Below are 16,192 nucleotides of genomic sequence, written 5' to 3' on the forward strand. Positions count from 1 at the left end.
CATAAGGAGTAATTTTGCTAAATGTTCTGGCTGCTCTTTTCCACACAATGAAAGTGAATGGTGACTGATATCTATATTCCAAGACTTCTTAAGACACACTGTATGATAGCTTTGTGTGAGAAACAGACCAAAATCATTATTTACTGAACATTTTCCTCTCCAACACATGCTGTCTATCACCTCATTTTCTGTCATAATCTCATTCAAGTCTGTTGTGTATGTTGTATAATTTTAGCACATGAATAAAACATAGCAGGTGTTGATCAAGGTTATTATCGTAAACTAAAACTAAATGTAAAAAAAAAAACCTTTTCGTAAATTGAAATAAAAATAAAATTAACATAACTAGAAAAACTGAAACTAAAATACATTTTCATGGCTCTGAATAAACAGAACTAAAATAAAAATAATCCTAAAAATATCAGGCTATTGCAATTACACAATATATTGAAATTGAGAAAATTATGTACCACGGTTAATGTACAACATCAAAACTGCAATAAGGTGTTTTTGCCAGGGTTCTTGCTGTTAGGCTCACTGATTCTTTTTCTTTGAAATTAAATATCATCAACGTTCTTCTTTGTATCATGTCTGGTATTGATTGCAGGGAAGGGAAGATATTTTTAATTGCACGATGATTTGAAGATACTTTCATCCTAGTTTCACAGCAATCCTCTCAGAATAACCTCATGAGTTGTTGTTACCATAACAACAACTCATGCACTTGGCGCTCTCTGCTGCTTTCTGTCATCATTCAAAGCAAATTAGAAAAAGCTGTATTTTTTTTTTTTTTTTTAAATAGAACAAGCACTTAAATGTGGAAATTTGGAATTGCATTTTAACTTTTAAGTTCCAATGTTGCAAGTACTGACAAGTCATATCATTATTACACAAGCAATATGACATCATATGGATAGAATAGGCTATAGGGAATTTTACCAATAGCTAAAATGTGGTTAAAATCATTTAAAACAATATATAATTAAATAAATTAACATTTTGCATACTAAAAGATGCTATATTGAATTTGTTTTGTGTGTGTGTGTGTGTGTGTGTGTGTGTGTGTGTGTGTGTGTGTGTGTGTGTGTGTGTGTGTGTGTGTGGCGTGTATTTATCACTTTGTGGGGACCAAATGTCCCCATAAGGATAGTAAAACCCGAAATGTTTGACCTTGTGGGGACATTTTGTCGGTCCCCATGAGGAAAACAGCTTATAAATCATACTAAATTATGTTTTTTGAAAATGTAAAAATGCAGAAAGTTTTCTGTGAGGGTTAGGTTTAGGGGTAGGGTTAGGTTTAGGGGATAGAATATAAAGTTTGTACAGTATAAAAACCATTATGTCTATGGAAAGTCCCCATAAAACATGGAAACACAACGTGTGTGTGTGTGTGTGTGTGTGTGTGTGTGTGTGTGTCATGAACCCCCCAGGTGTCCCAGTTTGAGACTTTCAAAATCTGGTAACCCTATAGTGCGAGCTGTGTCTGTGACTTCAATTATGAACCATTATTGGAATGACTGTTCTTTGTGTTGCCAATGCATGATGTTAAAACAAAGAGAACAGAAACAATATCATATACAGTCATTTATTCTGACTTTCTCTCACACATACACACACACACACACACACACACACAAACAGTCAAGATTCCACATTTAATTTGGAATTGGAATAGAGTTTTTTATGTTCGGTTTTCACAGTTGTGACAAGAATTACTTCCTCATGCCAAATGCACCAAAGATTACTTGTGGTTAAAGTTAAATAAAAAAGAAGCATTCTTAAATTATGTGTTTTCTTCTACTGTAATAACAGCAATGAAATTCAGATGGTCATATTAAAATGTATATTATATAGTATTATTTACTAACTGTACATTTGGGTGTCCAGCTATACGACCCACATTGCACTAATGCCTGTTTTCCCCATTCTATATGTATCATTGATATAAAAACTATAATTAAAAACTAAGTGTAATGAAAAACTAAACTATAAATATTTAAAAACTAAACAAAGAACTAACAAAGAAAACGAAAAAAAAAAAACGAAAACTAAACTAAATTGGAGTGAAAAATGTAAAGTGAAATAGTAAAAATAAAAACTTAAAAATGTAAAACTTTTAGAACCTTGGTCGCAATGAGTCACTGTGAATGTTTCTTTCCTGTACTGCAGCCAAAACATTTGCTTCTGTCTATTCCGGTATTCAGATAGTGTGATACAGTCATTATGTCATGTCTCAAACAGGTGGTTCAGGCAAGAGCTGAACTAATGAACAGTACCATGAATGTACTCTTTTACTGGGGGTCAGCATTTCAGACTCTTTCCCTCTTTGTCTGTCTCCTCTCTTTTTTTATCTTCCTCATTAACTGGCCTCTGTAAACAACACTTATAACACTCACAGTTTTCAGATGTTCTGTTTGTTTGGCTTAAACTCTTTGGGTTTACAAGAGGCCAAGGTTAAAAGCCTTCCAATCTCAGCATACGGACCCAGTTTTGAGGTGAAGGACAGTTTACTTAATTATCACATTTTGGAGATAACATAGACATCTATTGTTCCCTATCTGTCACTCACTCAATTTGTTTCGATGTAGTGACACTAGGGGTCCCTCTTGGGAGCCCAAAACACCTCAGATCTTTGAGAAGGAATTTGGAATGCCACTCCTCTGGTAATACAGGTATAAAAGGAGCTGGCTCACAACCACTCATTCAGATTTCTTCTTTGGAGAAAAGCAGTTGTGTTCAGCAAGCTGATTTCCTCTGCTGGTCCATTCACCTTTAAGTAGCGATTGCTGTTGGATATACAGCACATTTCAGCAGCTTTCTCTCCTTCTTTCCTTCCTGCCAGCCGAATGTCTCTTTCGGAGCTTGCGAGATGGGATAGGTTTCTATTGCTGCATCGGAGAGTGCCTTGGTGACGTTGGACACCGATGGACTCAACTAGGCTAGCGCCTTTGGGTGTGCCGGCCCGACGCAAAGCTGACCCACATGCTTGCCAGATGTGTCGTGGATTGGAACTCTCCACCTGCCCCTGAGCAATCGTGGCTTGACGATTGGTTCCTGGGTTCGGGGCACCGCTTGTGGCCATGCCTTATTCTGACCCCAATGTGTTACAGGAACTGCGCTCAGCGACCGACCTCACCCTCTGGGCAACGAAGGTCATGGCGTGGGCACTCGGGCAAACGATGTCCACTCTTGTGATCCATGAACGCCACCTATGGCTGAATCTGGTTGAAATGTTGGACGATGACAAGGCATGCTTCTTGAACGCACCCATCTCCAAGGTCGGCCTTTTCGGTGACACCATCGAGGACTTCACCTAGCAGTTCTCAGCGGTGAAGAAATAGACAGAGGTGATACAGCACATCTTGCCCCGGCGTGACACAAGAGTGCGTACCCCGTCTGCTCGCCGAGGGCATACCCCTGTGGCGGCGAAAGCCCAGCCCGAGGCGAGTCCTCGGCCCCGGTGTAGAGCATCCCGCAGGAAGCTGATGCCCCCCGCCTCTCGGCCTGGCGATAACCCCCAAGAAGGCTCCTAAGCACTGCTGAGATGGATGACTGGAACCCGGGAGCTGGTGACCAGACCACTCCATCCCACGGTGGAGGGCCGGGAGGAGAATCTTTTGTTCTCTTTTGTTTTGTGTTCGCCGTACCCCGGACGGGCTTTGATACCCACATTGTCAAAAAAGAGCAGTTTCCTCTCTCCTTGGGTCACACAGCTGGTGCCTTACCACGGCGACCAGACACCGAGCCCTCGTAGCCAGGGCCACATGAACGCGGTCCCCCCGCCTTCACGAGTCCGGCTGCACCACATAGACCACACCCCCGGCCAGCCAGATATGACGAGTCTCGAGGACGGCCCAAAAGGCCCATCTCCTCAGTTCCTTGTCGGTGGTCACACCGCTCGGGTTGATGCATATGAGATCGCCTCAGCACTGGCTTGAGACTCAAGTCCCAAGGTGGGCATGGTGCCGTGGCACACATAACAAGGCCATCATGCCGGTCTGCCGACACTTATTCAGCCCTTGGACAGACCTTGTGTTTCTGTGGGCAGGAGTCCCCCTTCAGCAAGTGTCCATATTTAAAACCTCAACTAAATTATCTTTGTTGGACTGTAGACATAAAGGTTTAAAGGATTCAAATTTAATTGATTCCGTGACAGTTTCACACAATACATCACCAGGTGGCAGAAATGGTCACTGAACTAATCATTAAATGGGTATGAACGAGTTTTGGTGAATGTAGTCAAAACACTCAAGCCACTTCGATACATTTAAATCCCACAATGCACAAGCACAGATAAAACATAAAATTGTCATTATTGTAATTGATTCAATTATTTATTCAAGGTCCAGCTTGTGTTCAGTCTTTTATTGTCATGTGTGAAACAGAAGCAAGTGCTCCACAAGATTCCCTTTATTTTTGCAGCTATTTTTACTCAATTTTGAAGCTTTATAATACTACAGTAATAGTAATGTACTATATAAAATAAAATAGTATATAATATTTATATATTAATATAATACAGTATATCATACTTGTATATTAATATATACTTTAATATACCCCCCTGCCCGCATGACATCATCTCAATGAGTATTTTAAGCAACTCAATTATTTGATCTTGCAACCCTTAGTGCCAGAGAGGCCATGAAGAAGCAATTACATCATGCAAATAGGTAGCAGTCACATTTAGACCCTGACATTTCAAGGTAAGAGCTTAAGTTTAATGTCAGATGTATTTGATCAGACTTTCTACATTAAAATCTATCCCCCATAAACTAATGCCAAATGCAATCTAAAGGCTTCCACTGAACAGAGAGAGTATCTATTCTTCTTTGTTATACTTAAATGCTGTTGGTCTTATTTATATATAAGGCACTAGCATAAAACTGCTTGATATATAGTGCCATAATAGAATAAAATGTCTTTGTTCAGCCATATTTATGGGGAATATAACTAAAGTATCATTGGCCAGACAACTTCCCTAAAGGAGTGCCAACTGTATCGGATGCATTACGACTCAAATCACTGGCCGTGAAAGTTGAAACTTGGTGAAATCAAGGCTTGTGCGAAGGTTTAATCCAGACTGTAATTATTTAATTCACACAAATGAGTTTATGGCAACAGAGATACAAGACCACTTATTCCCTAAGATATATTATCATGTTCCATTAATTTCAACAACAGTCTCGCCAAGTCATTGCATGATTTACCTTTTAAAGTAGATTGAATATCTGATTCATCCATAAATATATTGGATATATTTTAAAGAGTGCATACTGGGGATGTCAAGACCATATGGAACATCTCCAGATCTTTTTTTTTTTTTTTTTTAAGATGAAAGCAGATCCAGGGTAGTACAGTGATTACATTCATCAGAGTTGTAGCAGCATTCCAATCAAATGAAGTGCTCAGCTATGGTAAATACAGTTTAGGTTGTTTGCATGTGTTGATGGTGGGATCTGGGGTCATTTAGGGGCTTAAGGGAGAATTGATGACCTTTACGGGCTGATATTTTGACTAGTGGGATTTGCTGAAAGCCAACAAACCATCCACACTTGATAATCAAGGTGTCCCATTGTTAACCCTCTCCTAACCAGAACTGAGGGTTGTGGATAAGAGCACTGCACAAAATGGCTGCGTTCGAAACCACTAAGCATTTGCTGTATAAATGTAACTCCTAAGGAAACGTCCAAGGTACCATAACATTGTCTGACGATATAAAATACATTTAGTTGTAGAGATACCCATGCACATACACTATTAAGTAACTACAGTAATAGACTCTGACAAAAATGAAAAATAAACAAATAAATAAATACATTTGTATGCTAGTATTCCATTCCGAACATTTCCTCAGTGGGAAAAGAAATGCTTTAGGAAAGCTCTGGGGTTAGGCGTGTGATAAATATTCTTTATCTGATTCTTTAAACACAAATAACATTCTCTGGATGTGTGTTTTTGTATACCACAGCTGGAATGTGGGGGACTGGGGTGTGTGCAGTCGCAGCTGTGGATCTGGAGAGCAGACTAGACAGGTACAGTGTCTCCAGAAAACAGGCCCTGATCAGATAGACACTGTGACCGTCAGCCAGTGTGTAAAACCAACTCCATCTCGCAGACAAACCTGCAACACTCACACCTGCCCTCCGGTCTGGACTGCTGGACACTGGTCTCAGGTTAGGAGTCTACTACTATTAACAACTTCATGATTCTATGATGTTATATTTCATTACGTCTAAAATGATTTGTATTGAAATGGAATTAAGTAGTCCTAGAGTCTCTTGATTGAAAAGGGAAGAAGGGAAGAGAAATAGAGACCATGAGGTTTTATCCAAAAGCAGCCAAATGCCACCCTAATTTTTTTGTATTTGCTCCACTGCATGATGCATTGCTCCGCTCCACTGTCAGATGTTAGAATGTGTTACTTAGCTTTAATATGCTCTTTTTAAGATTTGAATCAGATTTTCACACAAATGTTGTTGGGGCCAGGAGTGTGTAATAAGTTTACATTTAAAATGTAAAAGTCCTCAGATACGTTAGACAGTCATATGTGGTTGGAGAACGTAGAACTTGAACTTTCACAGAGCTTCATCACTTTTGTATTTATGTAGAAATATGAATATATATATATATATATATAATAGAAAATCAAATTAAGGAAGGCTTTTATTCTCAGGAATGTGAATAAGCATAACTATGATCATTGTAAGATTGTAAGTATTGACAGTAGTGGACAGTAATATTGATGATGAAATGCATATCTCAGCTTTTCAACAACACCTAGATTGAGCTTCTAGTCCACAAAGAGGCCGAGATATTCAACGGAACAGTGTGGAAAGTGTGTGGGACCACAAAATAGACTAAATGCCAATGGACGAGCACTCAGTTGAGTGCTTTGCTGTGTTAGATTGCCACCTGCATTTTAAATCTGTATTTGTGATGGAAGGTGAAGAGAAAAGTATTGTTTGCTAGTATTTGCTGCTATCTAGAAGAATATAATATAGCTTTTTGCAGGGACATAGAACAACGAGTGCATGAATTACAGGCTTTTTTTTTTAAATGTACTTTCATCATGTGATTGAAAACATATACGGTATTATTAAATCATTGGATTTTTATTAATATTATTATTATTTAGTATTTATTTAGTTTTTTGAAAAGGGGTTTCTGCTAAATAACACCCAATATTTTGCAATTAGTCCACTGTATGTGTGTAAGGTGAACTTTTATATTTGGGTGTGAAAAATTGTAATTTACTCACCTTCATGTTGTTTCAAATTTCAATGACTTTCTTATTTTTGTGGAATACTAAAGAATACATTTATTTAATAATATACCAGTTGCAGTCCATTCAATGACAATTAACTGAGCTGAAGCTTTCAAGTAACAAAAAGGATGCAAAAGCACCATGAGAGTGATCCGATATGACTTGTGTGTTGAGCCATACAAGCTTTATGAAAAAAAAAAAATTGCAATTTTATTCACTGATAATCAGTGTTAATCTTGAAATGAATGTTTTTTTTCAATGATAATAAAAACAAGTCGAAAAAGATGATTAAACTCTTTTAAAGCATACTGTCTAATCCAATAATCCAGTATGTTGAGCATTTTGCCACTTGAGCTGTGTGAACACAAATAGCTGAACACTAGCTAAATGAATCCCTTTACAAACTGGTTATTTACTTCACTTAAAGGGGTCATGACATTCTCTTTTTTTATAATTGTATTATATTCTCTGAGGTCCACTTATAATGTTAATAATGTTTTTTCACTAAAACAGTCAGAAACAAATTTTCAACCTGTCTCTGGCCCTCTGTCTGAAACACACAGATTTATGCTCTCTAGCCCTTTCAGATTTCAAAGTAAACACCCCCTGTTGGCTTACATCGTCCAGTCTCTCCAATACAGCCATATTTGAAACACAGTTGGAAGAAAATGAACAAGTTCCACAACAACACTATAAAACTAATATAAAACAGGGTAAGAGCATAAATACTGTAGACATACAAAAACAATAGGACATATAACATAGAATGGTGTATGTACATGTGCAAGTGGTAATATATGTGCAAGGTAGGGGTATGTACAGGTATTGAAATAAATATGAGTGAATTTACATATGCACATGACATATTTATACATTGTTGCACACAAGGACTACAGAGAGCAGCGTCTGATTTCAGAAACACTTCCAAACACAAAGATAAGCTGCAGTTTACCCTGGCTGTGTACAAAGCTGATGGTTTAAATTCACATAAGTGACAGAATTTGTGCAACAGTGTAGAGGACATTAAAATGTTTAAGTCCTGCATGCATTTAATGTTTAATGCCCCTAACACCCTAAATTTATGCACAGTATTATTTGGTTTACCGCGAGAGTTCCCGAATGGTTATTCTGTTGTCGGGACTCGGGAATAAAGAATGTTTGTTGCCATGGATGCGTCAAACACAATCTCAGATAGCGGGGAATAAAGTGCACTGTGATCTATGACCCTAAATAGCACAATACATAAATCTTCAAATGATAAAATCTCATTAAAGTCGAACAAAAATAATCTCTGTCACCGCCTGCAACATAGTAATCCTATTCTTAATAAATAGAAAATGCCCGGGTTGGTTAGTTTTCCATGAGGCAGCAAATGCAACAGATTACAGGACTTCTTCAGGATACTTTGATTTTAAATGATTCAGCATTTAACTTGTGTAATTATTGTCTAGCAAAAGGGGTAAAGACTCACCGTTTATCAAGTGCTGAAACTTTGCCAGGTGAAAAACAATCAGGAATCATGTGTAACAGTCACATTAAGTCCTCTATGCAACCTGAACTTCATCAGAATGTCGATTTGTGACACCAGCATTGATAAAGCTTGATGCAGTGCAACAAATGGTGAAACAGAACTCGTGTGTCTCGAGATGCGTTAACTAATATTGAAGTAATTTTTAGTTAACAGTGTCTAAACAAATGTGACGGTCCAGCACAACAAGTTGTAAAATAGAACACAGGAGTCTAGAGGTGTGTTTCTAAATATTAAAGTTCTTTAAAACCTAACATGCTCTAAACTTGCCCTATAGCCTACTTGAAAAACTGACCCGAACCTGGAACAAAACCTGTAGGTTTGTCGGGTACCGTCGGACTCGGGTTGCACAATTACACATGCAGAATAACTGATTAGTGATCTTTGTATTTGAATACCATGCACATTCCTATTAATAACGCATGATTCTGGATCAGTTCATAACTAAAAAGTTCATATAACTGGCCGTGTAAGACATTGCTCCAAACTTTTCTTCCGCCAATTTGAAAAATCCATCCAAATATGGCAACTGTCCTGTACCGTATAAAAGTGAACGTAATCACTTGACATGTCATGGGGGGTCTCTGTGGTGTACCAGTCCATGGGCCTCTCAGTTCTTAATCTGTCCTTGCATAAAGTATATGCATTATGTAAAATGCCTGTACAATGAAGCAAAAAAAAACCCTACTCGAAATGCAAAAACAACTTTTTGTTATGTCGAGATCATGAGAAAATTAGACAGAAAAATTATAATAACGCAAGGCCTCTTTGAGCTTCCGTACAATAGCCTAAACTGGCTTAAAAAATGAAAATGAAAAAGCATGCAGTCTCTAAAGCATGAAGAATACAGTAACTTGAAAAGTAGCTAATACTTCAGTATATTCATTTTATGCTATTATTTCAGGAGCTCAGGTTTTTACAACAAGCACGGTTATATTTTGCTGATATATACTTTATGTTGGTTGTATCTTTAAATTAAGAAATGTTATAATTTTTCTAAATGTTTGAGGATTAAGGTTTTGTCTTTGCAATTTCAATTTGACACGTTTTTGTCATTTTAATCACATTATAATCAACATTATAGATAGATTACAGAAGACCTGAAATGCAAGGTAGAAAAACTATTTTTACTAGGTAAAATGTATTTTTTAGGTGTTCAGGGCTTCTGTAGATGATCATTTACGCAGACTAAAATTCTATACTATTTTAGATAGTAAAACTGAACAAAATAAAATAAATAATGAATATGACATTTTCAAAAATGTCACTGCTGTAAAAATGAACACTGCTGATAATCTTCCCCTCAAGTGAACTAAGAAATTGACTCATTTTATGGTACTCTGTGTCCTATTTAAAGCTATAAAGCTCCCGTCCCTATTCTTTGAATTTAAATAGAAAAAAAATTACCAACTGTACTATTACAGATCAAATTTCTTCTTTTGTATTCTTAGAAATAAAGAAAGAAAGAAATGGGGTTTGAATGACATGAGATTGAATTTGAAATGAACTTTAATGTGTTTAGTTTACATTATGGCTGGATTGTTTTTTTTATTTTCACAGTGTTCTCGTAAATGTGGGAAGGGTGTAATGAAGAGGACCGTGGCGTGTGTCAGCAGTAACTCAGGTTCTCATTCCCATGTGCTGCCAGACACTTCCTGTGCTTCTCTACCTAAACCCGTCAGCCAAGAAACTTGCATGATTAAACGCTGCCACAAACAGCGCAAGGGCCAGTGGTTCGTCTCCACCTGGCAACCGGTAACATCCTTACCTTAAGCATCATTTTGCATTGCATTGTGGTACAGTTGGGTGGTATGGTGTAGTAGTTCAAGATCTGGACTAGAGATCAAAGCATTGTAGGTTTGAGTCCCACAGTGTGTGATCCATGACTTGTCACTATTGAGTAAGAGACTTGACCTCTTATCCAGGGGAAATTAACCTGTACTAAGGTCACTTTGGATGAATGCTTTGGCTAAATCAGTTTAAATCAATTAAGCATCTGTCTAATTTGTCTACCAAGTGACAGATGAATTTTTGGTTGATGTATGCTGTAATGTTCTCTCTATTTCTCTGTAGTGTTCAGTCTCCTGTGGTAAAGGGGTTCAGGTCCGTGTTGTGAAGTGTGCAGAAAAGGATGTTGCAGGAAAATACAGAGAGTTATCACACAAAAAGTGTCAGCATGTTCCTAAACCGTCCCTGGAGCTCCAGAGGGCCTGTGTTCTGCCAGACTGTCCTATCCACCCTCCTCACAGCAGACCAAACTGGTACTCGTCTCCATGGTCCCAGGTAGGTCGTCCCATAACTCCAACACCTCATTTACACAAAATCTACAGTAACAAAGACAGCTCAGGGAGTTCGAAAATAAGACATGAATTCTATTTTGAATGATTACTTTAGGTTAAGTTAGTGAATCTAACAGGTTTGCATGTAATAATAACATAAAGGTGACATACTGGAAATAGAGCCGCAAGCGTCACCAGTTTGCAAATTACAAAATTTGAATAAACAGATCTGTCAGAGCAAAGTCATTTGTAGGTATAGTGTTTACAAACTTACTAGGATTAGTGAAACAAAATGTATTTATCTAACTCTATTAGTATGATTTAAGATAATATTAGTTTGCGCAAAGTTATATTGATCTTCTTGAGTTTTGATGATACTGATGTGTTTGATGTTTGTTTGCAGTGTACAGTGTCGTGTGGAGGGGGAGTTCAGGTGCGCTCAGTGCAGTGTCTCGTTCATGGTCGTCCTTCCTCTGGGTGTGTCTTACAGCTGAAGCCGGCAATGTCCCAGGCCTGCAACACTGCCTTCTGCTCCCAGCCAGAGAAGAAAGGTCTGCACTGAGCTCTGTCATTATATCACCTTGTTCTAGCATGCTGTCAGACTGCTGGAAACAGGGTTATGCAATCACACTTTTGAGAAAAAGAAGTAAAGGAACAAAGGTGTATGTGAAGAAAAGATTTGATATTATATTATGTTAGCTCCTCATTTTCCGTATTGTAATTTGTTAATAATTGGGGCTGTCTGTAGGTTGACCAGACATCACGATTACCATCCTGATCTCCTGAACATTATGTTACCATGGCAATATTTTTCAAAACAAAATTAAGTGCTTCATTACACATTTCACTGCAGTTTCCTAATGAAATGTCCAGAGGGCGGTGCCAATTCTGAGTGAAATCGCATTGTAATCAGACAAGGTTTTTAAGGTGAATATTGGATGGAGGTTTGTATGAGTAAAACGTACCTCCCTAACGTAAGTCTTTAACCTAAACCTAACCAAGTGTGTCCTAAAAGATAAATGAGAGGTAAACAAAACAGACATCCTTTCCCTAAACCAACACCTAAACATAACTGATAGTGTGGAAAAAGGAAATGTGACATGAAGAGCACATTTTCTGAAGCAACCACTTCATTTCATGTTGCTTCTATGACACTAGCTGGGTCTCAAATGAAATATTTAGCTTTTTTTTAAGCGCATTTCTAAATATTCGGCTAAAGAAAATACGTATCATTGCACGTTTCCATCTACTACGTCGTGCACATTATCTTGAGGGATCTGACTTGTCTTGATGGAGCAGCTGAATGAGCTCCTTGCTTTGGGGAGAGTTTTATTTGCAGGATTGGAGCAAGTGTACCTTGTTTATTAATTGCTGACAGGAGACGCTGCAGAATAACGCTAAAATCCGATATAATGAGGACTAAATTTCCACAATGCCCACACTCCTGGGAGTGCTCACAATCAAAGATGTTCTGGCAGATTGAGGACCCACTTTAAAGACCAGCTGTGGATTAAACACTTCCGAATGTCAAAGGCTATGTTTGAAGAATTGTGTGCCAAGGTCTGATCTTTCATTGGGCCAGTCACATCAAGCAATCACACACTCATAACACATGCAAATTGGTCAAACACATCATTATTTTGCGAATAAAATGTTTCCATCACCTTAATGCACATTTGAACTAATGAGAAACTCAAGAAATCCACCCCCTCCTAGCGCGTTACATTTTAAGCGAATCTTGAGAGTTTATTCACATGCAAAGCGTTTCCATTCAGGATTTCTTATGCACAATTCCAAAATATGCATTAAATTAGTTGGATGGAAACTCTACTGTCATCTCACATGTCAGCTTGCATACTTGACTGATCTGGAACCACGGCATTCCAAGTCAAAAGTCCAAAACATTGTCAGATGAGCTACTGCGGAGGATAATCACCTGTGTAAATGTAGGTGGGTCTGTAATACAAGCCTTCAAATGTGCCATTTTTCAAATGATGCATTAGAGTTAAAGTGTTTAGATATTATTACATAGCATCGTTGGCTTTAGTTTGAATGCTACAAATATATTTTTAAACTATCACTTTGATTCATGTTTTTATATCATGAGAAAACACCAGCAATATGACAGTTAAAGTTGAGATTTGACTTGTTGTATAGTGTGTCCTAAGCTATTTTCAATGAACAATGCTGCTTTAATTTCCTATCAGTTATAAATGTAATAAAATAATACATTTAAAACTAAAGGGTACATGCACTTACCCATCAGGCCACACCTTCGATCCATCTCGATTATTTTATCGTGGTCATAGTGTCGCCCTAGCTGTCTATAAATTAAAATGCTAAATTGTGAAAAAATCATGCTTTTTTTTTCTAATGCAATTAATACAAATAAAAAAATAACTTCTAATGAAGTCAATCTATTGTTTCGTTTTTTTAGTCCCCTATTTTTTTGTAATGCAGTCGACAGCAATCAGCAAAAATTGAGTTTGGCTATCTGTCTGATTCACACAGGCCTGCACTATTTTTAATTGTCGGTCTACGAACATATGCATCAGACGGACGCTTTTGCAGGGTCTCACTGGTATTCAGCATCATAAACTGTGCTTTTAGGATGCTGTGGCTGTACAAAGTAAAAGTAGTTGAAGCTTTGATAATCACATCTCGAGATCTCTGCAATCATTTGGGCTTTGTACCATTGACAAGAACGTGTCCTGTGAGACCAGCTCTCATTCTGTGGCTGCACTGCTTGTGAGATTTGTTGAGGTGCACTGACTGTCCCCTGCTGATGTGGCTTGTGAAAACATAGTTACATGTACTTCAAGCTTAAATTTCTCTGATAGTATGGAAATAATTTTATAACAGAATTTACATATTGGTCAGGAGGCATGATTAGTTGCTTACATTTTTTTTTTTGCGTTATTTTTTTATAAATTAAGCGCACTAAATTAACGTGACAGCCCTAATTATACTGGATATAAATAATGCTCACACAGTTTATTATGATTCTTATTATGTTGGTCTCTTCATGTTAAATATATGATCGAAAAACAATCGTTGCCATTGTTTGGTTGAGTAAGAAAGTTGTCCCACTTTTCCCATCATGAACCATTTTTTGTTCTCCTCTGTGCAGATGTGATCTGTAAAGATCATTATAACTGGTGTTATCTGGTGCCACAGCATGGAGTATGCAACCACAAGTTTTATGGGAAGCAATGCTGCCAGTCCTGCTCTCATACAAACCCGTGAGAGTTTTCTACTCGATGCTTTTCATTTAACTTCTGAGGATGAAGCCTTCAAAGGCCAGAGTGATGCTCAACCTGATATTGCATTGAACATGTTCATGTACTGAACACAAAGACATCATTATGGACTTGAATTAGCTTGTTTTCTGGGACTTCACTGGAGAAGGGCACTTCATGCAGAGACAGGAAAGACTCAATGCATAGACTGCAATTGTGTCTCTCTCCAGCAGGAAATTACTTCATCGAACATACCATGATACCATGTCTATTGGGGCGCAAGGACTTCCTTCATTTCCTTTGAGTTTCAATGAGCTTCAAATGCACATGAGGCAGAAATATCTTGTGAAATACTCCTGGTGTCTTGGTGCTAGCTGAATATAGACTTTTTAATCGGTGTGGCTAATTGTGCTCCATATGGATATTTGTTATGTATTAATACAAACTCAACATTGTGAAGAGGTTTTTCATGAACATGCCTCATAATCTCATGTTAAACCAAGTAAACAGGCTTTTAAAGAGTCAAAGTGGCAGCCAATTATGTTGTGAGCCTACATTAATTTTTGGTGCTATATGTAGATTTTAAAGGGAAAGTTCATCCAAAAATGAAAATTCTGTCATCAGTTACCCACCCTCATGCCGTTCCAAATGAGAATCAATGACATTTAGCATGCTTGACATCAAACTTGGCATCACACATCTTGAATGATAAACTAGTTGCACCAGGATAGAAGATGTTCAGTGAATAACAACTTAAATTTCAGTATTTTCCTCATAAAAAGCAGTCCTGTGTCTTCAGAAGACTTGGATAATAGCACACAAGATGCAATGAGTAATTTTATGTTGCTGAGCTTGACAGCCCCTGCTCACTATTTACTTTCATTGTATGGAAAAGAGCAGTTTCAACATTCTGCAAAATGTTCCACAGAAGAAAGAAAGTCATAGATGTTTGTAGTGACATGAGGGTGAGTAAATGATGACAGAATTTTCATTTTCGGGTAAAGTATTCTTTCAATGGTAGCCAAACAGATGCATAACAGGGGTTTTTAATTAACGTGAAATTGAATCAGTGCCCTTGTATGATTTATATTAATTCTCTTATTTATTAGCAATACATGCAATGTATCAGAATGATAGTCTGGCTTTAATATTATTGTCAGTCTGTGTTTATAACCTCGGGTATAGTTGCACGATTTGTTATTTTTGTTTTCTTTTGCATTATCTATTCATGCTTTTATAATTCTGTTTTTGGGTTTAATTATTTTGGAGGAAAACAAAATGCCAATCTAACCAATAGCCATGTGTTTACTGAATTGTAAAAAGTGTCACATTTAACAAACTCAGCTTTTTCGTGGGATTTTTGTCAGTGTTTTTAGCAACTGTCACTGCACGACTGCCAAATCTTCAGTCTGATTGACAGACAGTTCTCCACATGAAAGACTCTGGCACACTTGCATATGGATTTTAAAGAGAGCTGAATAGCACAAATTAGTTCCATCATTTACAGTATGCATTTGTTGTCAAACAGCGATAGATGAATGTAATCACTCTTGTCCATACCGAATGTTATTCTAAAGAGTGGTGGACAGATTATTTGTTATAAATGCCATTTCTTATTAAACCTGACGCGTGTCATCTTGCCATCACATTACAGGCTGTTTTGTCTTTCCCTCTTGGCTTTAAGGGGCAGATATGTAGATCGTTCATGATCCGGCTTTGTGAATGCTGAGTCAGGGCTTTTTTTTCATGCACCATTGTTTCCAGATGGAGTCAGTCAAGGCCACTGGAGTGTTTTCAGGACCTATTATGACATGAGAGCGTTTCACCGCTGTTTAACACTGTGAAGACTTTAGCAGAAAGCACATTCGTCACTTTATGT

General features: G+C 37.7%; 1 protein-coding gene across 1 annotated transcript in view; it reads left to right on the forward strand.

Annotated features, from left to right (window-relative positions):
- Nucleotides 1-15,847, forward strand: part of LOC127656228 (A disintegrin and metalloproteinase with thrombospondin motifs 16-like) — a 117,915-nt gene extending 102,068 nt beyond the window's left edge. Inside the window, exons 20-24 of the mRNA XM_052144434.1 lie at nucleotides 5,972-6,176; nucleotides 10,356-10,550; nucleotides 10,869-11,078; nucleotides 11,478-11,625; nucleotides 14,205-15,847. Coding sequence (XP_052000394.1) covers nucleotides 5,972-6,176; nucleotides 10,356-10,550; nucleotides 10,869-11,078; nucleotides 11,478-11,625; nucleotides 14,205-14,320 — 874 coding nt within the window. The 3' untranslated portion in view covers nucleotides 14,321-15,847. The remainder of the gene's footprint in view (nucleotides 1-5,971; nucleotides 6,177-10,355; nucleotides 10,551-10,868; nucleotides 11,079-11,477; nucleotides 11,626-14,204) is intronic.
- Nucleotides 15,848-16,192: the final 345 nt, after the last annotated feature.

The sequence above is a fragment of the Xyrauchen texanus genome, chromosome 15 (genome assembly GCF_025860055.1).
Source record: "Xyrauchen texanus isolate HMW12.3.18 chromosome 15, RBS_HiC_50CHRs, whole genome shotgun sequence".
Lineage (NCBI taxonomy): Eukaryota > Metazoa > Chordata > Actinopteri > Cypriniformes > Catostomidae > Xyrauchen > Xyrauchen texanus.